The sequence below is a fragment of the Salmo trutta genome, chromosome 22 (assembly GCF_901001165.1).
Source record: "Salmo trutta chromosome 22, fSalTru1.1, whole genome shotgun sequence".
Taxonomy (NCBI): domain Eukaryota; kingdom Metazoa; phylum Chordata; class Actinopteri; order Salmoniformes; family Salmonidae; genus Salmo; species Salmo trutta.
The window spans coordinates 43203374-43226704 of NC_042978.1; the positions used below are offsets into that span (position 1 = coordinate 43203374).

General features: G+C 45.6%; 1 protein-coding gene across 1 annotated transcript in view; it reads left to right on the forward strand.

Moving 5' to 3' along the window:
* The window catches only part of hmcn1 (hemicentin 1), a 240835-nt gene that overhangs the window by 123892 nt on the left and 93612 nt on the right, over positions 1 to 23331 (forward strand). The window contains exons 19-21 of the mRNA XM_029706242.1: positions 15217 to 15344; positions 16490 to 16634; positions 19155 to 19267. Of these exons, the coding sequence (XP_029562102.1) occupies positions 15217 to 15344; positions 16490 to 16634; positions 19155 to 19267 (386 nt within the window). The remainder of the gene's footprint in view (positions 1 to 15216; positions 15345 to 16489; positions 16635 to 19154; positions 19268 to 23331) is intronic.

Here is a 23331-nt window from a genome sequence, read left to right on the forward strand (position 1 = left end):
TAGGGAGCCTGTTTTCACCTGACACTTTGTGGGAGGTTATTTCCGTGTTTAGCTTTATGCCTTACAGGACTGTCTATCATCGTTGTGTTTTTGTATACGTGTTTGTGTTTGGTTTCCCTTCTTTGTCCTAATAAAAGAAGATGAGTGTACATATACCCGCTGCGTATTGGTCTCAACCCTACGACAACCGTGACAGAACCTCCCACCAAAAACGGACCAAGCAGCGGAGGATGGAGCAGCAGCAGTACTCAGTAGAATCGTGGAGGAAATTCTGGATGGGGCTGGACCTTGGCACCAGGCTGGGGAATACCGCCGCCCACTGGAGGAGATAGAGGCAGCCAAGGCGAAGCAGCGCCGATATGAGGTCCTTGTACGCGCCGATGGGGAAGCACGAGAGGCACCCCCAAGATTTTTTTTTGGGGGGGCGCACGGGTAGTTTGGCTGGGCCAAGGGTGAGCCCTAAGCCAGCTCCCCGTGCTTATTACGGGAAGCATTTGGAGCGGAGAGAGCTGGAGTATGCTGTAGTGCGCACGATCTCGCCCATGCGCACGCACAGTCCGGTGCGAGCGATCCCAGCCCCTCACAAGTGCCGTGCTAGAGTAGGCATCCAGCCTGGAAGGAGGATGCCTGCACAGCGCATCTGGTCACCAGTGCGCCTCCTAGGTCCAGGCTACCCTATGCCTGCTCTACGCACGGCAACCATCAGGCCTCTGCACAGCCCAGTTCGCCCTGTACCAGCATTCTGCTCGTGCAGGGCTGCTATTACCATCCAGCCAGGACGGGTTGTGCAAGAGGTGCGCTCCAGACCTCCATTGCTTACGCATGGCCCGATGTATCCAGTTCCCGCTTCTCGTGCTGGCCCTGAGGTGCGAATCCCTAGTCTGGCACGTCCAGTACCCACACCACGCACCAGGCCTCCAGCGTGTCAGCCCAGTCCAACTCGGCCTGTTCCTGCTCCCCGCACTAGCCCTGAGGTGCGTGTCTCCAGGCTGGTACCTCCACTACCAACCCCACGCATCAGGCTTCCAGTGCGTCAGCCCAGTCTCGAGCTTCTGAAGACAGTGCCCCGTCCAGAGTGTCCAACGACAGTGCCCCGTCCAGAGTGTCCAACGACAGTGCCCCGTCCAGAGTGTCCAACGACAGTGCCCCGTCCAGAGTGTCCAACGACAGTGCTCTGTCCAGAGTGTCCAACGACAGTGCTCTGTCCAGAGTGTCCAACGACAGTGCCCCGTCCAGAGTGTCCGACGACAGTGCCCCGTCCAGAGTGTCCAATGACAGTGCCCCGTCCAGAGTGTCCGACGACAGTGCCCCGTCTAGAGTATCCGGCAACAGTACCCTGTCCAGAGTGTCCGACGACAGTACCCCGTCCAGAGTGTCTGACGACAGTACCCCGTCCAGAGTATCCGGCGACAGTACCCCGTCCAGAGTATCCGGCAACAGTGTGCAGTCTGGAACTGAGTGAGATGGCCTACAGTCCGGAACCGAGTGAGACGGCCTACAGTTCTGAACCGAGTGAGACGGCCTACAGTCCGGAACCGAGTGAGACGGCCTACAGTCCGGAACCGAGTGAGACGGCCTACAGTCCGGAACCGAGTGAGACGGCCTACAGTCCGGAACCGAGTGAGTCTGCCTACAGTCCGGAACTGAGTGAGACGGCCTACAGTCCGGAACCGAGTGAGTCTGCCTACAGTCCGGAACCGAGTGAGACGGCCTACAGTCTGGAGCTCCCAGAGGCGCTCTACAGTCCTGAGCCTTCAGTTTTGCTCTACAGCCCGAGGTCTCCAGCGACGCATCATAGCCCTGAGCATTCGGGGGTGGACAGGTTGGGTGGGGGAAGTAGACCTGAGCCTGAGCCACCTCCAGCCTGAGCCACCTCCAGCATGACAATGCCACCAGCCATGTTCAGGTTATGTCTCAGTTGTTGAATCTTGTTATGTTCATACAAATATTTACACATGTTAAGTTTGCTGAAGATAAACGCAGTTGACAGTGAAAGGACGTTTAGATCTCACTCATCAAAGGTCAGGTGTCACGGTTGTCGTCTTCGTCTTCCGACGATATAACGAAATCGTCGTCTGAAAATGTAGACCAATACGCAGCAGGTACGTGTATGCTCATATTTAGATTTATTCACTTACAAAAACCAACTGAATACAAAATAACAAAACCACTAGAACTAACAAACGAACAACAAAACAGTCTGGCAAAGCCTAGGGCTGAACACAGAACAATCACCCACAAATCACAAACACAAACACACCCTCATATATGAGACTCTCAATCAAAGGCAGATAGACAACACCTGCCTTCAACTGAGAGCCCCAATCAACCAAACATAGAAACACACACACTAGATTCCACATAGAACTACCTAGACATAAACCAAAACCCGGACATACTAAATCAAACACCCTTTACACAAACACACCACCCCGAACCACATAAAACAAATACCCTCTGTCACGCCCTGACCAAACTACAAAACAATTAACCTTATATACTGGCCAGGACGTGACATCAGGTTTGTCTTCTGTTGCGTTCAAAGACAGAATGCTACTTTTGAAATGAAAGTGAATATTTTCACTGGGAGCAGCAGAGGAAAGCGCTCAGCATTTGAGTGATATTTCAGTTGTGTTGTAGTTGTGTGTGTGAGTAATGGTCCGCATGCATTGAGTTTATTTGAAACCGAGGGAATGTAGGGGTGAACTCAGCGGAACGCGGCTCAAATTCCCTGGCACGGTTTGAAGGGGATGTCAGTTCTTGCAGAAGTCATGGGAGAAAAAAGACCTAAATCACAGTGAGAAAGAGAGAGTAGAGAGATACACTAAGTGTATAAAAGATTAGGAACACCTGCTCTTTCAATGACATAGACTGACCAGATGAATCCAGGCGCACCGGTTTAGTCAAGAACTGCATAGCTGCTTGGTTTTTCCACGCTCAACAGTTTCCTGTGTGTATCAAGAATGGTCCACCACCCAAAGGACATCCACTCAACTTGACACAACTGTGGGAAGCATTGGAGTAAACGTGGGCCAGCATCCCTGTGGAACGCTTTTGACACCTTATAGAGTCCATGACCTGACGAACTGAGGATGTTCTGAGGGCAAAAGGTTTGATTAAATTAAACAATTTCCTCAGCAATCTGCACACAATACCCCATAATGACAAAGCGAAAACAGGTTTTTAGAAAAATTTAGCAAATTTATTAAAAACAGAACTACCTTATATACATAAGTATTAAGACCCTTTGCTATGAGACTCAAAAGTGAGCTCAGGTGCATCCTGTTTCCATTGAACATCCTTGAGATGTTTCTACAATTTGTTTAGAGTCCACCTATGGTAAATTCAATTGATTGGACATGATTTGGAAAGGCACACACCTGTCTATATAAGGTCCCACAGTTGACAGTGCATGTCAGAACCATAACCAAGCCATGAGGTCGAAGGAATTGAACCCGATGGTCACTCTGACAAAGCTCTAGAGTTCCTTTGTGAAGATGGGAGAATGTTCCAGAAGGACAACCATCTCTGCAGCACTCCACCAATTAGGCCTAACAGGACAACGACCCTAAGCACACAGCCAAGACAATGCAGGAGTGGCTTCGATACAAGTCTCTGAGCCCGGACTTGAACCCGATCAAACATCTCCGGAGAGACCTGAAAATAGCTGTGCAGCAACGCTCCCCATCCAACCGCTACCTAAATACAGGTGTGCCAAGCTTGTAGCATCATACCCAAGAAGACTCGAGGCTGTAACCACTGCCAAAAGTGATTCAACAAAGTACCGAGTAAAGGGTCTGAATGCTTATGTAAATGTCATTTTCATTAAAAAAAATAATAATAATCTTTGTCATTATGGGGAATTGTATGTAGATTGATGGGGAAAAATACAATTTAATCAATTTTATAATATGGTTGTAACATAACAAAATGTGTAAAAAGTAATTGGGTCTGAATACTATGAAGGCACTTTATATATAGAGAGAGGGAGGGAGGGAAAGAGATAGAGACTGGGAGGAGAGGGGGAGGGAGGGAGGGAAAGAGATGGAGACTGGGGGGGAGGGAGGGAATGATAGAAGAGCAAAGGTCCGGTCACACAAAGTTTGGACACACCTACTCATTCAAGGATTTTTCTTTATTTTTACCACATCAAAACTATGAAATAACACATATGGAATCATGTAGTAACCAAAATTTGTTAAACAAGTCTTAATATGTTTTATATTTGAGATTCTTCAAAGTAGCCACCTTTTGCCTTGATGACAGCTTTGCACATTCTTGGCATTCTCTCAACCAACTTCACCTGGAATGGTTTTCCAGCAGTCTTGAAGGAGTTCCCATATATGCTGAGCACTTGTTGGCTGCTTTTCCTTCACTCTGCGGTCCAACTCTACCCAAGCCATCTCAATTGGGTTGAGGTCGGGGGATTGTGGAGGCCAGGTCATCTGATGTAGCACTCCATCACTCTCCTTGGTCAATATCCCTTACACAGCCTGGAGGTGTTTTGCGTCATTGTCCTGGAAAAAACAAATGATAGTCCCACTATCATTTGCAAACCAGATGGGATGGCGTATCGCTGCAGAATGCTATGTTAGTTATGCTGGTAAAGTGTGCCTTGAATTCGAAATAAATATTCGACAGTGTCAACAGCAAAGTAACCCCACACCATCACACCTCCTCTATGCTTCACGGTGGGAACCACACATGCGGAGATCATCCGTTCACCTACTCTGCGTCTTACAAAGACACGGCAGTTGGAACCAAAAATCGCAAATTTGGACTCATCAGACCAAAGGACAGATTTCCACATTTCTAATGTCCATTGCTCGCGTTTCTTGGCCCAAGCAAGTCTCCTTCTTATTGGTGTCCTTTAGTAGTTGTTTCTTTGCAGCAATTCGACCATGAAGGCCTGATTCACGCAGTCTCCTCTGAACAGTTGATGTTGAGATGTGTCTGTTATTTGAACTCTGTGAAGAATTTATTTGTGCTGCAATCTGAAGTGCAGTTAATTGACGATTTTTGAGGCTGGTAAATCTAATGAACTTATCCTCTTCAGCAGAGGTAACTCTGGGTCTTACTTTCCTGTGGCTGTCCTCATTAGAGACAGTTTCATCATTTGTAAGTGGCTCTGGATAAGAGCGTCTGCTAAATGACGTAAATGTAAATGTAATCATAGGGCTTGATGGTTTTTGCAATTGCACTTGAAGAAAGTTCTTGAAATTTTCCGATTGACTGATCTTCATGTCTTAAAGTAATGATGGACTGTCTTTTCTCTTTGCTTATTTGAGCTGTTCTTGCCATAATATGGACTTGGTCTTTTACCAAATAGGACTATCTTCTGTATACCACCCCTACCTTGTCACAACCAGTGGTGTAAAAAGTACCACATTTTCATACTTAAAAAAAGTAAAGATAAAAGTAAAGATACGTTAAAAAAGTAAAACTGCCTTAAAAGAAAATGACTCAAGTAAAAGTGAAAGTGACCCAGTAAAATACTACTTGAGTAAAAGTCTAAAAGTATTTGGTTTTAAATGTACTTAATAAGTATCAAAAGTAAAAGTATAAATAATTTAACATTTCTTATATTAAGCAAACCAGACAGCACGGTTTTCTTGTTTTTTTTTAAATGTACAGATAGCCAGGGGTACAGTTCAACAGTCAGACAAAATTCACAAACAAAGTTTTTGTGTTTAGTGAGTCTGCTAGATCAGAGGCAGTAGGGATGACCAGGGATGTTCTCTTGATCAAATCAAATGTATTTATATAGCCCTTCTTACATCAGCTGATATCTCAAAGTGCTGTATAGAAACCCAGCCTAAAACCCCAAACAGCAAGCAATGCAGGTGTAGAAGCACGGTGGCTAGGAAAAACTCCCTAGAAAGGCCAAAACCTAGGAAGAAACCTAGAGAGGAACCAGGCTATGAGGGGTGGCCAGTCCTATTCTGGCTGTGCCGGGTGGAGATTATAACAGAACATGGCCAAGATGTTCAAATGTTCAAAAATAACCAGCATGGTCAAATAATAATAATCACAGTAGTTGTCGAGGGTGATACAAGTCAGCACCTCAAGAGTAAATGTCAGTTGGCTTTTCATAGCCGATCATTGAGAGTATCTCTACCACTCCTGCTGTCTCTAGAGAGTTGAAAACAGCAGGTCTGGGACAGGTAGCACGTCAGGTGAACAGGTCAGGGTTCCATAGCCGGAGGCAGAACAGTTGAAACTGGAGCAGCAGCACGGCCAGGTGGACTGGGGACAGCAAGGAGTCATCATGCCAGGTAGTCCTGAGGCATGGTCCTAGGGCTCAGGTCCTCCGAGAGAGAGAAAGAAAGAAAGAAAGAAAGAAAGAAAGAAAGAAAGAAAAAGAGAATTAGAGAGAGCATACTTAAATTCACACAGGACACCGAATAAGACAGGAGAAATACTCCAGATATAACAGACTGACCCTAGCCCCCCGACACATAAACTACTACAGCATAAATACTGGAGGCTGAGACAGGAGGGGCCAGGAGACACTGTGGCCCCATCCGATGATACCCCCGGACAAGGCCAAACAGGCAGGATATAACCCCACCCACTTTGCCAAAGCACAGCCCCCCACACCACTGGAGGGATATCTTCAATCACCAACTTACCATCCTGAGACAAGGCCGAGTATAGCCCACAAAGATCTCCGCCACGGCACAACCCAAGGGGGGGCGCCAACCCAGACAGGAAGACCACGTCAGTGACTCAACCCACTCAAGTGACGCACCCCTCCTAGGGACGGCATGGAAGAGCACCAGTAAGCCAGTGACTCAGCCCCTGTAATAGAGTTAGAGGCAGAGAATCCCAGTGGAGAGAGGGGAACCGGCCAGGCAGAGACAGCAAGGGCAGTTCGTTGCTCCAGAGCCTTTCCGTTCACCTTCACACTCCTGGGCCAGACTACACTCAGTCATAGGACCTACTGAAGAGATGAGTCTTCAGTAAAGACTAAAAGGTTGAGACCGAGTCTGCGTCTCTCACATGGGTAGGCAGACCATTCCATAAAAATGGAGCTCTATAGGAGAAAGCCCTGCCTCCAGCTGTTTGCTTAGAAATTCTAGGGACAATTAGGAGGCCTGCGTCTTGTGACCGTAGCGTACGTGTAGATATGTACGGCAGGACCAAATCGGAAAGACAGGTAGGAGCAAGCGCATCTAATGCTTTGTAGGTTAACAGTAAAACCTTGAAATCAGCCCTTGCCTTAACAGGAAGCCAATGTAGAGAGGCTAGCAATGGTGGGTGGTGGTGTATGCCTTATGATTAACGAGACGTGGTGTGATCATAACAACATACAGGAACTCAAGTAATTTTGCTCACCTGACTTAGAATTCTTCACAATCAAATGCCGACCGCATTATCTACCAAGAGAATTCTCTTCAATTATAATCACAGTCGTGTATATCTCCCCCCCCCCTCAAGCAGACACATCGACGGCCCTGAAAGAACTTCATTGGACTCTATGTAAACTGGAAACCACATATCCTGAGGCTGCATTTATTGTAGCCGGGGATTTTAACAAGGCTAATCTGAAAACAAGGCTCGCCAAATTCTATCAGCATATCGGTTGTGCTACCAGGGCGGGCAAAACCCTAGACCACTGTTATTCTAAATTCCGCGACGCATTTAAGGCCCTACCCCACCCTCCCTTTGGAAAAGCTGACTATGACTCCATTTTGTTGCTCCCAGCCTATAGACAGAAGCTAAAACAGGAAACTCCCGCCCTCAGGTCTGTTCAACGCTGGTCCGACCAATCGGATTCCACGCTTCAAGATTGCTTCGATCACGTGGACTGGGATATGTTCCGCATTGCTGCGAACAACAACATCGACGAATACGCTGACTCGGTGAGTGAGTTCATTAACAAGTGCATCGGTGATGTCGTACCAACAGCGTCTATTAAAACATTCCCCAACCAGAGACCGTGGATTGATGGCAGCATTCGCGCAAAACTGAATGCGCGAACCACTGCTTTTAATCAGGGCAAAGTGACCGGAAACATGACCGAATACAAACAGTGTAGCTATTCCCTCCGCAAGGCAATCAAACAAGCTAAGCGTCAGTACAGAGACAAAGTGGAGTCGCAATTCAGACACGAGGGGTATGTGGCAGGGTCTACAGTCAATCATGGACTACAAAAGAAAAATCAGCCCCATCGCGGATCACGATGCCTTGCTCCCAAACAGACTAAACAACTTTTTTGCTCACTTTGAGGACAATACAGTGCCACTAACACGGCCCGCTACCAAAACCTGCGGGCTCTCCTTCACTGCAGCCAACGTGAGTAAAACATTTAAACGTGTTAACCCTCGCAAGGCTGCAGGCCCAGACGGCATCCCCGGCCGCGTCCTCAGAGCATGCGCAGACCAGCTGGCTGGTGTGTTTACAGACATATTCAATCAATCCTTATCCTAGTCTGTTGTCCCCACATGCTTCAAGAACGCCACCATTGTTCCTGTTCCCAAGAAAGCTAAGGTAACTGAGCTAAATGACTACCGCCCTGTAGCACTCACTTCCGTCATCATGAAGTGCTTTGAGAGACTAGTCAAGGACCATATCACCTCCACCCTACCTGACACCCTAGACCCACTCCAATTTGCTTACCGACCCAATAGGTCCACAGACGACGCAATCGCCATCACACTGCACACTGCCCTAACCCATCTGGACAAGAGGAATACCTATGTAAGAATGCTGTTCATCGATTACAGCTCAGCATTTAACACCATAGTACCCTCCAAACTCGTCATTAAGCTCGAGACCCTGGGTCTCGACCCCGCCCTGTGCAACTGGGTCCTGGACTTCCTGACGGGCCGCCCCCAGGTGGTGAGGGTAGGTAACAACATCCCCACCCCGCTGATCCTCAACACTGGGTCCCCACAAGGGTGCGTTCTCAGCCCTCTCCTGTACTCCCTGTACACCCACGACTGTGTGGCCATGCACGCATCCAACTCAATCATCAAGTTTGCAGACGACACTACAGTGGTAGGCAGTTGGAACTGCCTACCACAGCTACAACGACGAGACGGTCTACAGGGAGGAGGTGAGGGCCCTCGGAGTGTGGTGTCAGGAAAATAACCTCGCACTCAATGTCAACAAAACAAAAGAGATGATCGTGGACTTCAGGAAACAGCAGAGGGGGCAGCCCCCTATCTACATTGATGGGACAGTAGTGGAGAGGGTAGAGAGTGTTAAGTTCCTCGGTGTACACATCACGGACAAACTGAAATGGTCCACCCACACAGACAGCGTGGTGAAGAAGTCGCAGCAGCGCCTCTTCAACCTCAAGAGGCTGAAGAAATTCGGCTTGTCACCAAAAACACTCACAAACTTTTACAGATGCACAATCGAGAGCATCCTGTCGGGCTGTATCACCACCTGGTACGGCAGCTGCTCCGCCCATAACCGGAAGGCTCTCCAGAGGGTAGTGAGGTCTGCACAACGCATCACCGGGGACAAACTACCTGCCCTCCAGGACACCTACACCCCCCGATGTCACAGGAAGGCCAAAAAGATCATCAAGGACAGCAACCACCCGAGCCATTGCCTGTTCACCCCGCTAACATCCAGAAGGCAAGGTCAGTACAGGTGCATCAAAGCTGGAACCGAGAGACTGAAAAACAGCTTCTATCTCAAGGCCATCTGTAACACGGGTCGTCTAGAGGAGACCAAGGCGCAGTGTGTAGAGTGCTCATTATATATATTTTAATGAAAAAACGAACACTAGACAAAAATAACAAAATGACAGCCAACAGTTCCGTCAGGTTAACATACTGAACAGAAAGCAACTACCGACAAAACCAAAGGGAAAAACGGCTGCCTAAGTATGGCTTCCAATCAGAGACAACGATAGACAGCTGCCTCTGATTGGAAACCATACTCGGCCAAAACATAGAAACCAAAAACATAGAATGCCCACCCACCTATCACACCCTGACCTAACTAAGCAGAGAAAACACAGCTCTCCTAGGTCAGAGTGTGACAGTACCCCCCCCCCCCCCAAAGGTGCGGATTCCCGACCCCAAACCTGAACCTATTGGGGAGGGTCCGGGTGGCCATCTATACTTGGCGGCGGCTCTGGTTCCGGTCGTAGCACCCCCACCACCCGCTGATCCCCTTGATTATGTGTGTCCGGAAGGAACCAGACCCTGGATCATCGCCGGAGGCTTTGGACCGCCTACCGCCGCTGAAGACTCTGGGCTGAAGGCCGCCGCTGAAGACTCTGGGCTGAAGGCCGCCGCTGAAGACTCTGGGCTGCAGACTGCCATTGAAGACTCTGGGCTGCAGACCGTTGCTGGAGGCTCCGGACTGAGGAGCGTCGCTGGAGGCTCCGGACTGAAGAGCGTCGCTGGAGGCTCCGGACGGAGAAGCATCGCCGGAGGCTCCGGACTGGGAGGCGTCATAATAGGTTCCGTACTAGTGACCGTTGCTGCTGGCTCCATGCCATGGATCATCTCTACAGATTCTGCGCCAAGGATCATCACTGGAGGCTTCTTACCATGGATTCTCTCTACAGGTGCCGGGCCATGGATTATTCCTACAGGCTTCATGCCCTGGTTTATCCCTACAGGCTCCAGACCATTTATAATCCCTCCAGGCTTTTTGCCAAGTATTATCTCTTCAGGTTCTGGGACATGGATTACCTCTGTAGGCTTCGTGCCATGGAATATCCCTACAGCTGCCTCTGATTGGAAACCATACCTGGCCAAAACATAGAAAATGAAAACATGGAATGCCCACCCACCTATCACACCCTGACCTAACTAAACAAGAAAAACACAGCTCTCCTAGGTCAGAGCGTGACAGCTATACCATCTACTGCATCTTGCCATCTTGATCTATTAGATGTATCACTAGCCACTTTAAACAATGCCACTTTATATAATGTTTTCATGACCTACATTACCCCTCTCATATGTATATACTGTACTCTATGCCATCCTGATGTAATGTATCACTAGCCACCTTAAACAATGCCGCTTTATATGTTTTCATACCGTACAATAGTAATCTCATATGTATATACTGTACTCCATACCATCTATTACATCTTGCCTACGCCGTTCGGCCATCACTCATTTATATATTTTTACGTACATATTCGTATTCATTCCTTTACACTTGTGTGTATAAGGTAGTTGTTGTTGAATTGGTAGATTACTTGTTAGATATTACTGCACGGTCGGAACTAGAAGCACAAGCATTTCACTACACTTGCATTAACACCTGCTAACCATGTGTATGTGACAAATACATTTGATTTGATATGTGTAATAGGATCAAATTTTGGGGTTCTAGTCAGGATTCTAGTAGCCGTATTTAGCACTAACGGAAGTTTATTTAGTGCTTTATCTGGGTAGCCGGAAAGTAGAGCATTGCAGTAGTCCAACCTAGAAGTAACAGAAGCATGGATTAATTTTTCAGCATCATTTTTGGACACAAAGTTTCTGATTTTTGCAATGTTACGTAGATGGAAAAAAGCTGTCCTTGAAACAGTCTTGAGAGGTTCTTCAAAAGAGATCAGGGTCCAGAGTAACGCCGAGGTCCTTCACAGTTTTATTTGACACGACTGTACAACCATTAAGATTCATTGTCAGATTCAACAGAAGATCTCGTTGTTTCTTGGGACCTAGAACAAGCATCTCTGTTTTGTCCGAGTTAAAAAGTAGAAAGTGCGTGAATTAGACAATCGTCCTGTCCTGCTAAGCATTTCCAATGTAACGAGTACTTTTGGGTATCAGGGAAAATGTAGGAAACAAAAAGTACATTATTTTCTTTAGGAATGTAATGGAGTAAAAGTTGTGAAAAATATAAATAGTAAAGTAAAGTACTGATACCCCAAGAAAACGACTTAAGCAGGACTTAAAAATATTTTTACTTAAGTACTTTACACCACTGGTCACAACACAACTGATTGGCTCAAATGCATTAAGAAGGAAAGAAATTCCACAAACAAACTTTTAACATGGCACATCTGTTAATTGAAATGTATTCCAGGTGACTACCTCATGAAGCTGGTTGAGAGAATGCCAAGAGTGCAAAGCCGCATCAAGGCAAAGGGTGGCTACTTTGAAGAATCTCAAATATAAAATATATTTGGATTTATTTAACACTTTTTTTTTTACTACATGATTCCATATGTGCTATTTCATAGTTTTGATGTCTTCACTGTTATTCTACAATGTAGAAAATATTAAAAATAAAGAAAAACCCTGGAATGATTAGGTGTGTCCAAACTTTTGACTGGTACTGTACATTTATATATCGGTTACAGTATCACCAAGCCTCATAACACATTGAAATACCTTGACTTTGAGTCATCTTGACATTGAGTAAGAACAGCAGTTCCTCTGCAGTCTTTAAAGGATCCATGGTATGCACGCAATCCTATATATTTCTATTTGACTAAAGTGGGAGAGACACAGATATGGCTGGACAACATCCATAGTGGAGATTGTTGAGTTCAGAGTTTGGTTTCTAACTTCAAAGCCCGGCCCTGTCAAAGCCCACACACTTCTTTGGATTGCATGTGACTGTAAATGTGTGTATGTGTGTATGAAAATGTGTGTATGTGTGTGTGAAAATGTGTATATGTGTGTGTATGTTTATTTATGAAAGGCACGCCTTCTCTGCTTGAATCGCCAATGCATGTATCACAACCCTGTCAACTGCACGGCAGGTATGTACAGTATGTACAGTATGTCTGTGTGTATGTGTGAGTGTATGTGAGTGTGTGTGTGTGTGTATGTGAGTGTGTGTGCATGCTTCTTAAATGTTGTGTGTGTTTGTTTACACATGTGCACCTTGTTAAGCACCAATCAGCAGCAATGCAGGACAGTCTTTAGGGGAACTCCCAGTCACTGGGTTCTTATTTGGGCTAAAGGTCCCATCAGATCCAGCTGCCCCATATTAATGTGTGCCCCACTTCACTAGTGACACAGTCCCTGCCCATAACACCCCGCCTCTGGGGTTACTGTGGCAACGCAACAAGTAAAACATGGGAGGTGTCCCAGTCGGTCCTACAGCCCAGCAGCCGTCTTTCTTAATCTCTCTGTCTCTCTGTCTCTCTGTCTCTCTCTCTCTCTCTCTCTCTCTCTCTCTCTCTGTCTCTCTCTCTGTCTCTCTCTCTCTCTCTGTCTATCTCTCTGTCTCTCTCTCTGTCTCTCTCTCTGTCTCTCTATCTCTCTGTCTCTCTGTCTCTCTCTGTCTATCTCTCTGTCTCTCTGTCTCTCTCTCTGTCTATCTCTCTGTCTCTCTGTCTATCTCTCTCTCTGTCTCTCTCTCTGTCTCTCTCTCTCTCTCTCTGTCTATCTCTCTGTCTCTCTCTCTGTCTCTATCTCTCTGTCTCTCTGTCTCTCTCTCTGTCTATCTCTCTGTCTCTCTCTCTGTCTCTCTGTCTCTCTCTCTGTCTATCTCTCTGTCTCTCTGTCTCTCTCTCTGTCTATCTCTCTGTCTTTTTCTCTCTCTCTCTGTCTCTCTCTCTCTGTCTCTCTCTCTCTCTCTGTCTATCTCTCTGTCTCTCTCTCTCTCTGTCTATCTCTCTGTCTCTCTCTCTCTCTCTCTCTCTGTCTATCTCTCTGTCTCTCTCTCTTTCTCTCTCTCTGTGTCTCTGTCTCTCTTAATTCAAAGGCTTTATTGCCATGGGAAACGTGTTTACTTTGCTAAAGCAAGTGAAATAAATAATGAACAAAGTGAAATAACAATAAAAAATTAACAGTAAACATTACACTCACAAAAGTTACACAGTCATATTATGGCAATATACATTGTTGTAAGGATGTGCAAACAGTTAAATTACAAAAGGGAAAATAAATAAACATAAATATGGGTTGTATTTACAATGTTTTTTGTTCTTCACTGGTTGCCATTTTCTTGTGGCAACAGGTCACAAATCTTGCTGCTGTGATGGCACACTGTGGTATTTCACTAATAGGGAGTTTATCAAAATTGGATTTGTTTTTGAATTCTTTGTGGGTCTGTGTAATCTGAGAGAAATATGTGTCTCTAATATGGTCATACATTTGGCAGGAGAGTAGGGAGTGCAGCTTAGTTTCCACCTCATTTTGTGGGCAGTTTGCACATAGCCTTCTTCTCTTGAGAGCCAGGTCTGCCTATGGCGGCCTCTCTCAATAGCAAGGCTATGCTCACTGAGTCAGTCAGTCAGTCAGTCAGTCAGTCAGTCCATCTTTATGTTATGTGTGAACATAAAAGGGGCATTCCTTTCCAATCTGGCAACCATCTTGTTAATCTCTGTCTTTCCTCATGCTGGATCCTCTAAGGCAGGAATCCTCAGTCTTGTCATGCCACACTCCCAGTTCCAGTCTCAGAGTGGAGAAGCAGGACTCTAACTGACGGCTGTTTGTGTTACAGGCCTTGAGTGGACGGATAGCCAGAGGGATAAGAGATGTAATGTATACATTAACCCTGAGTGTCTACTCGAGCATAAAATGTTTATCTTTATTTAACTAGGCAAGTCAGTTAAGAACAAATTCTTATTTACAATGACAGCCAACCGGGGAACAGTGGGTTAACTGCATTGTTCAGGGACAGAACAAAATATTCTTACCTTGTCAGCTTAGGGATTCGATCCAGCACCCTTTCGGTTACTGGCCCGACACTCAAACCACTAGGCTACCTGCCAGCCCAGCACACAGGGGCATTCTATCGTACCGTGTGTTCTGGGCTCAGAAAGAGTATTTAGGCCGAGGCCAGGTTTTCCTGGTCAAGTCAGGTGGTCAGGGTTCATGTTGGGCATTTTCATATCTTTCCACTCAGGAGGTCAGTTCATATCAATGAGGATGGTCACATTGTGTTTGACTGGAGACGTTTGGGTGGTCAGTTTATGGTCAGATTATCTTCATGTTGGTCATGTTCTCCTGGCCAACACCTTGTCAACTGTTTCTGTCCCCCAGATGATCGTGTGAATGTGTTCAAATCGCTGCACATTCACACACATACAGTATGTATGATGTCATCTAGACCAAGTGTGTGTGTGTGTTTTGGGTGTATGTGAGCCCTTTTCATAGTGCCTAGGGAGAGAGTGTAAATACGTCAGTATTTATAGAGAGTGTGTGGTAAAGCAGGGAGGCAACTGGGAAGTGGACCCAGTGGAGGTGAGCCCTGGTCAGGCATGGAGAGAGCAGGAGAGCCGCTGGTCCCTGGAAACAAACAGCCATTTGTTTTTATGATCATTTACAGTGTCCCCGGTGATTGGCCACAGTCCGGGGGTGCTGAGTGTGATCAAGGAGCAGCAGGTGACTCTGCCCTGTGTGCTGCTGGCGGGAAACCCCCTACCTGAGAGACGCTGGCTACACAACCACGGCCTGGTGAGAAGGTTATACACACACACTGTCACACACACACACTGGCACGCACACACACACACACACACACACACACACACACACACACACACACACACACACATACACAACTGGTGCCTGAGATCTGCCTGTGGTTAAGCACTGTGAATAAGATCACACCAATTTGTTCTGACAGTCGAGGAATGATGATTTTTTTTTTAACAAAACCACTCCACAATTACTTACTCACTGCAACGTTTATGAAGGTGTCTATTGTTTTAGCAATGATTTTAAAACTAATATTAGACTCGTCTATGGACCTCCAGTGCCTGTTTTGAGTAGAGGTCCATTCTTTAAGTGTGTTTGGGTGTTTCATACATACCGCATGTTTTATACATACCGCATGTTTTATACATACCGCATGTTTTATACATTCCACATGTTTCATACATACCGCATGTTTTATACATACCGCATGTTTTATACATACCACATGTATTATACATACCACATGTATTATACATACCACATGTATTACACATACCACATGTATTATACATTCCACATGTTTTATACATACCGCATGTTTTATACATACCGCATGTTTTACACATACCGCATGTTCCATACATACCGCATGTTTTATACATACCGCATGTTTTATACATACCGCATGTTTTATACATTCCACATGTTTCATACATACCGCATGTTTTATACATACCGCATGTTTTATACATACCGCATGTTTTATACATACCGCATGTTCCATACATACCACATGTGTTATACATACCGCATGTTCCATACATACCACATGTGTTATACATACCGCATGTTTTATACATACCACATGTGTTATACATACCGCATGTTCCATACATACCACATGTGTTATACATACCGCATGTTTTATACATACCACATGTGTTATACATACCGCATGTTCCATACATACCACATGTGTTATACATACCACATGTTTCATACATACCACATGTTCCATACATACCACATGTTCCATACATACCACATGTGTTATACATACCATGCGGTTTATTGGCATGCGGTTTATTCATACCGCATGCCAATACAGCTGGTTGTGTGTGTCTGTGTGTGTCCCTTTACGTAATGTTCTCACCTGTTGGATGTGTTCCTGTCCGTGCCAGGTGAGCTCCAGCCCGCATGTGACGGTGCGTAGAGACGGCAGCCTGCATATAGAACACGTTCGTCTGGAGGATGGAGGGAAATACACCTGCCTGGCAGAGAACGTGCTGGGCTCCAGCAACCGCACCACCACCCTCAACATCTATGGTAAGACCACAGTAAGACCACAATACCATGGTTAACATCTCCAACATCTACGCCTTCCCTGTAGCTCAGTTGGTAGAGCATGGTGTTTGCAACACCAGGGTTGTGGGTTCGATTCCCACGGGGGGCCAGCACAGAAAAAAAAATAAAAAAGTGAAATGTATGAAATTGTATGAAATTGTATGAAATGTATGAAATGTATGCATTCACTACTGTAAGTCGCTCTGGATAAGAGCGTCTGCTAAATGACTAACATGTAAATGTAAAATGTACAATACGACCACAGTAAGACCACAATACCATGGTTAATATCTACAATATGACCACAATACCATGGTTAACATCTACTATCTGACCACAGGAAGACCACAATACCATGGTTAACATCTACTATCTGACCACAATACCATGGTTAACATCTACTATCTGACCACAGGAAGACCACAATACCATGGTTAACATCTACTATCTGACCACAGGAAGACCACAATACCATGGTTAACATCTACTATCTGACCACAGGAAGACCACAATACCATGGTTAACATCTACTATACAACCACAGGAAGACCACAATACCATGGTTAACATCTACTATCTGACCACAGGAAGACCACTGTAGCAACAACCCGTACCCTCCACATTGACTGGTTCTGGTGATTCTTGTTAATAGCCTTGTTATTGTTATTTTATCCTGTTACTATTTTTCCTTTAGTTTATTGTGCAGATTTTTCTTCCTTCAATTTTAAAACTCTGCGTGGTTAGTTAATGGCTCTTAAAGTAAGCATTTTGTGGTAAGGTCTACACTTGTTGTATTTGATTTGATTTGTACTAGGACCACATAACCACAGTCAGAATCTATGATAAGACCACTGTAACAGTGAGGACAGTGAGGACAGTAAAACTATGGTCAACAGTTAAAGCCATGGTTAACTTCTACTAAACAGTTATACTGTATGTCTTCTGTGGGACCACTCTCTTGTTTCCACTGTATATCTACTGTCGGTAAGACTGTATTGGAGTCATTCCACAATCCTCCATAATGTTCTCATCTTCTCTGTGGGCTGTCTGACTCCACACACAATGACCCTTTATTCTCCTCCCCCCTTTCTCTCTCTCTCTCTCTCTCTCTCTCTCTCTCTCTCTCTCTTTGTGTCTCTGTACTTGCTCTCATTTTTTTCTCTCGCTCTCTCTCTTTCTTTCTATACTCTTTCTCTGTTCTCTCTCTCTGTACTCTCTTTCTCTCTCTCTCTCTCTGTACTCTCTCTGTACTCTCTCTCTATATATATATATCTATGTTCTCGCTCTCTCTCTCTCTCTCTCGCTCTGTTCACTCTCTCTCTCTCTCTCTCTCTGTCTCTGTTCTCTCTCTCGCTCTCTTTATACTCTCTCTCTACTCTCTCTCTCTGTTCTTTCTCTCTATCTCTCTCTCTGTACTCTCTGTCTCTCTCGCTCTCTGTTCTCTCTCTGTTCTCTCTCTCCATCTGTCTCTCTCTCTTTTCTCTCTCTCTCTCATCTCTGTCTCTGTCTCTCTCTCTGTTCTCTCTTCTCTCTCTCTCTCTCTCTCTCTCTCTCTCTCTCTCTCTCTCTCTCTCTCTCTCTCTCTCTCTCTGTTCTTACTTCATGAATATAACTGTCTGAGTTTGCATAAAAACCAGGAACAGCTGTTGAGAGTGGCACAGTTTGGAAAGGTTTGGAACAGGAAGAGGGAAAAATATGTTCTCATTCTTTATTGGAACCAGTTTGGGTGGTGCTTCTACAATTGTACCTTCATAAATGGGAATGGGTCATGGCGTGTTGAAATGCTCTTTGAAAGGTTGAAATTAGCTCATTTCTATATCCTCATATGTTTCTGTAGACATTTCCTTCTAACTTTTCTCAGAGAACAACCACAGGCACAGCCCAGCAGGAGTTGACAGTACACTTCCAGTAGACAATGTCCAAAGAGTGTATTTTTTCTACATGTTACATGAGAGAGTGAGAACGTGTAAAGTCATCATGAGTTAAATAACTAATTGTGATGTTAAACTGTGAGTTAGTCTCTGTAGCCGCTCCAAGTTTCCGGCGTTAATATCTTCCCCAGATGTCCCAGTGCCTATTGATAAAACAGATAGAGGGAGCGAGAGAGAGATTTTTTATTTTATTTTATTTATTTAACCTTTATTTAACTAGGAAAGTCAGTTAAGAACAAATTCGTATTTACAATGACAGCTTACATCGGCCAAACCCGGACGATGCTGGGCCAATTGTGCGCCGTCCGATGGGACTCCCAATCACGGCCGGTTGTGAAACAGCCTGGATTCGAACCAGAGTATCTGTAGTGACGCCGCTAGCACTGAGATGCAGTCCCTTAGACCACTTCGCCCTGAAGGAGAAGAGAGAGATACCTTTATGTGTGTCAGCCAAACACTGTGTCCACCATTTAGACGCCGCAGAGACACAACATACTGTACACACAACACGCACACACACACAGGTTCACTGGTCTAACTTAATGCCCCCCCTCTCCTCTCCCCTCACCAGTGATGCCTACCATCCAACATGGCCCTCAGGTCTTCAGTACCATAGAGGGCACCCCCATCTCCCTACCCTGTCGTGCCGACGGAGTGCCCACGCCCGACATCACCTGGTCCAAGGTCTGTAGTACTTGGTTTTTGACGACTGTCCTCCATCTCACTGGGTTTGGGGCAAGTTTATCCAGGTCACACCAGTTGATTTGCACTGTAACACACTCTCTTGTTTTACTGTTCCTATCCACCTGTCATCTTCAGCCTACATCCTCCATTCTCTCAACCTACTTTCAGAGAGAGGAAAAGAAAAGCAAGAGGTGAGGATAGAAGGAAAGAGAAGTGGGATAACTGCCAGCGAAAGATAGAGTTTCCGACAACAAGAGAGAGAGAGAGGGGGATTTAATATGAAAATGCAGAGTGATTGTCAGAGAGTGACTGAGATTGCAAACGAGAGAGAGAGAGAGAGAGAGAGAGAGAGAGAGAGAGAGAGAGGAGAGAGAGAGAGAGAGAGAGAGACAGAGAGAGAGAGAGACAGACAGAGAGAGACAGACAGAGAGAGACAGATAGACAGAGAGACAGACAGAGAGAGACAGACAGAGAGAGACAGACACAGAGAGACATACAGAGAGAGACAGAGACAGATAGAGACAGAGAGAGAGAGACAGAGACAGATAGAGAGAGAGAGACAGACAGAGAGACATACAGAGACAGAGAGAGAGAGACAGACAGAGAGAGACATACAGATAGAGAGACAGGGGAAATGGATGTGCAGTTAAATCATTTATTTTTGTTTTGTTCCTCTCAAGAAATTCAGACTGTTGTGTGTTTCTGTACATCCGTTGACAGTTATATTTCCTTACTTAACCTATTATATGAGCTCCAATCTGGATTTAGAAAATCCCATTACACCAACACTTGCCTACTATATCTACTGTAACTGACCACATAAGGAAGGAAGTAGACGGAGGGAAATTGTTTGGTATGGTTATGTTAGATCTCCAAAAGGCGTTTGATACAGTGGATCATTAGATTCTGTTAATCAAACTAATAGCCATGGGCTTTAATTACTTAGCAGTAAAATGGGTTAGCTCTTATCTGCAAGGAAGAAACAGATGGTGGATGTGGATGGGACCCTATCTAAACCCAAAATCTTGAACTGCGGAGTACCCCAAGGGAGTGTGCTGGGTCCACTTTTCTTTCTATTGTATATAAATGATCTGAAATCTGCCTGTACATGTGACCTTTTCCTCTATGCAGATGATTCTGCACTGTTGGTTTCCCACAAAGACAAAAATGTGGTTGAGAAAGCCCCCAGTGCTGACCTTCTGAATGTCAGTAAATGGCTATATGACAATAAGCTGTCTCTTCACCTTGGAAAAACAGAGTCCATCTTGTTTGGGTCCAAAGTGAAACTGAGGAAATCCCCAGATTTTAAGGTGGTAGTAGGTGACATAGTAGTCACAGCAAAATACTCTGTTAATTATCTTGGATATGTGCTAGATAACCATCTGACAAGGGAAAGCGTGGCACAAAACGTTATCTCCAAAGTGAACCAAAGTAAAATTAGGTTTCTGTCAAGAACCTTCAAATATCTGGATAAGAATGCAATGGGGGCATTGGCATGGGCTCTTGTTCAGTGCCACTTTGTCAATGCATGCTCTTCCTGGTACAATAGTGCCCCCAAGATAATACAAAATAAATTGCAGACATCTCAGAACAAATTAGTCAGGATTATTCTTAAACTTCCAGCACTTACACATCTTGACCATTCCCGCTTTGAAATCCTTAGATGGTTCAAAGTGGAGAGAATCTCTCCGATTAAATTGTGTCTTGTACATCAGATTGTCCACAGTATGGTCTCCAGGTACCTATGTAGCTACTTTACCTTAGTAAGGGATAACCATAACTATTCAACTAGGAGTGAAAACTGACGTTGTTCCTTTTAGATTTTAAAGTGGTATGGGGGAAAGAAACGTTTTTATACTCAGCTGCCATTCTTTGGAATAGTCCTCAGAAGAATTTGGAACTTGGCTAAATAGTAGCATGTCTCAAAAGTGAGTTGTAAGATCATAGTACATGGATGAGAATGACATGCCAGAGATAGCATATGGTCTGCCTTTTGGTGCCTGTTGTTTGTCATTTTGTGATTGTCTCATATATATTAGGTATTGATTGTTTTATATATTAACGGCATGTGAGACAAGAGACATGTACCTGTCCATAGTTGTTTATTAGGAAAGGGATTTGTACTAGTTATCTCATGTTATGAATCAAACAACAATTTTGTCTGTCATTGTCTGTTGCCATTACTATCTCCGCCTAACCTTGTTGCCTTCCCCCTTCCCTCTTCAAAGCACCACAATGAAAATAAGCTTTATTGTGTTATCCTTGATGATTTTCTTCCATTGTATGTGGAGGCGTCACCTTCTGGAGCACCCTTATGTTTGGATTTCTTTTTAAATTGTCTAATAAATGCAATCAGTCAATCAATCTGTAAGTCTGGATTCCTGGTATAGTACTTATAACCAGAACCAAGACAGAAGGGTTTGGCCAAGGCGGGTAGGCTGTCATTGTAAATAAGAATTTGTTCTTATCTGACTTGCCTAGATAAATAAAGGTTAAATAAAATAAAAACGTTGGAACTCATGACAGCCTTTTTCCTATTAGTAATGTAGTCTATCTGTTCTGGAACTGGACATGCTTGTACAGTACGTGCTTGTGTGCTCGCATCCACTTATAGTTACACATATGGTGTGTATGGCATTATACTGTGTGGGAATGAGGGGCTGGGGGTTTGAAGGGGAAGTGTGAAGCTAGAGGCTGTGTGAAGCTAGAGGCTGTGTGGAGCCAGAGGCTGTGTGAAGCTTGAGGCTGTGTGGAGCCAGAGGCTGTGTGGAGCCAGAGGCTGTGTGGAGCTAGAGGCTGTGTGGAGCTAGAGGCTGTGTGAAGCTAGAAGCTGTGTGGAGCTAGAGGCTGTGTGGAGCTAGAGGCTGTGTGGAGCTAGAGGCTGTGTGGAGCTAGAGGCTGTGTGGAGCTAGAGGCTGTGTGAAGCTAGAAGCTGTGTGGAGCTAGAGGCTGTGTGAAGCTAGAGGCTGTGTGGAGCTAGAAGCTGTGTGGAGCTAGAGGCTGTGTGGAGCTAGAAGCTGTGAGAAGCTAGAGGCTGTGTGGAGCTAGAAGCTGTGTGGAGCTAGAGGCTGTGTGGAGCTAGAAGCTGTGTGGAGCTAGAGGCTGTGTGGAGCTAGAAGCTGTGTGGAGCTAGAAGCTGTGTGGAGCTAGAGGCTGTGTGGAGCTAGAAGCTGTGTGGAGCCAGAGGCTGTGTGAAGCTTGAGGCTGTGTGGAGCCAGAGTCTGTGTGGAGCCAGAGGCTGTGTGGAGCTAGAAGCTGTGTGGAGCTAGAGGCTGTGTGGAGCCAGAGGCTGTGTGAAGCTTGAGGCTGTGTGGAGCCAGAGGCTGTGTGGAGCTAGAGGCTGTGTGGAGCCAGAGGCTGTGTGAAGCTAGAAGCTGTGTGGAGCTGGAGGCTGTGTGGAGCTAGAGGCTGTGTGAAGCTAGAAGCTGTGTGAAGCTAGAGGCTGTGTGGAGCTAGAGGCTGTGTGGAGCTAGAGGCTGTGTGGAGCCAGAGGCTGTGTGAAGCTAGAAGCTGTGTGGAGCTAGAGGCTGTGTGGAGCTAGAGGCTGTGTGAAGCTAGACTGTGTGAAGCTAGAGGCTGTGTGGAGCTAGAGGCTGTGTGGAGCCAGAGGCTGTGTGAAGCTAGAAGCTGTGTGGAGCTAGAGGCTGTGTGGAGCTAGAGGCTGTGTGAAGCTAGAGGCTGTGTGAAGCTAGAGGCTGTGTGGAGCTAGAGGCTGTGTGAAGCTAGAGGCTGTGTGAAGCTAGAGGCTGTGTGGAGCTAGAGGCTGTGTGGAGCTAGAGGCTGTGTGGAGCTAGAGGCTGTGTGGAGCTAGAAGCTGTGTGAAGCCAGAGGCTGTGTGGAGCTAGAGGCTGTGTGGAGCTAGAGGCTGTGTGGAGCTAGAGGCTGTGTGAAGATAGAAGCTGTGTGAAGATAGAGGATGTGTGGAATAAAGACATTATTTCCCATTAGAACGTTGATCATGGTTTTATTTGGCCCGCGGGTGGTTTTATTTGGCCCGCGGGTGGTTTTATTTGGCCCCCCCCAAAAAAGAATACAATTCGCCATTGTTTTGTTCATTGTTGAAC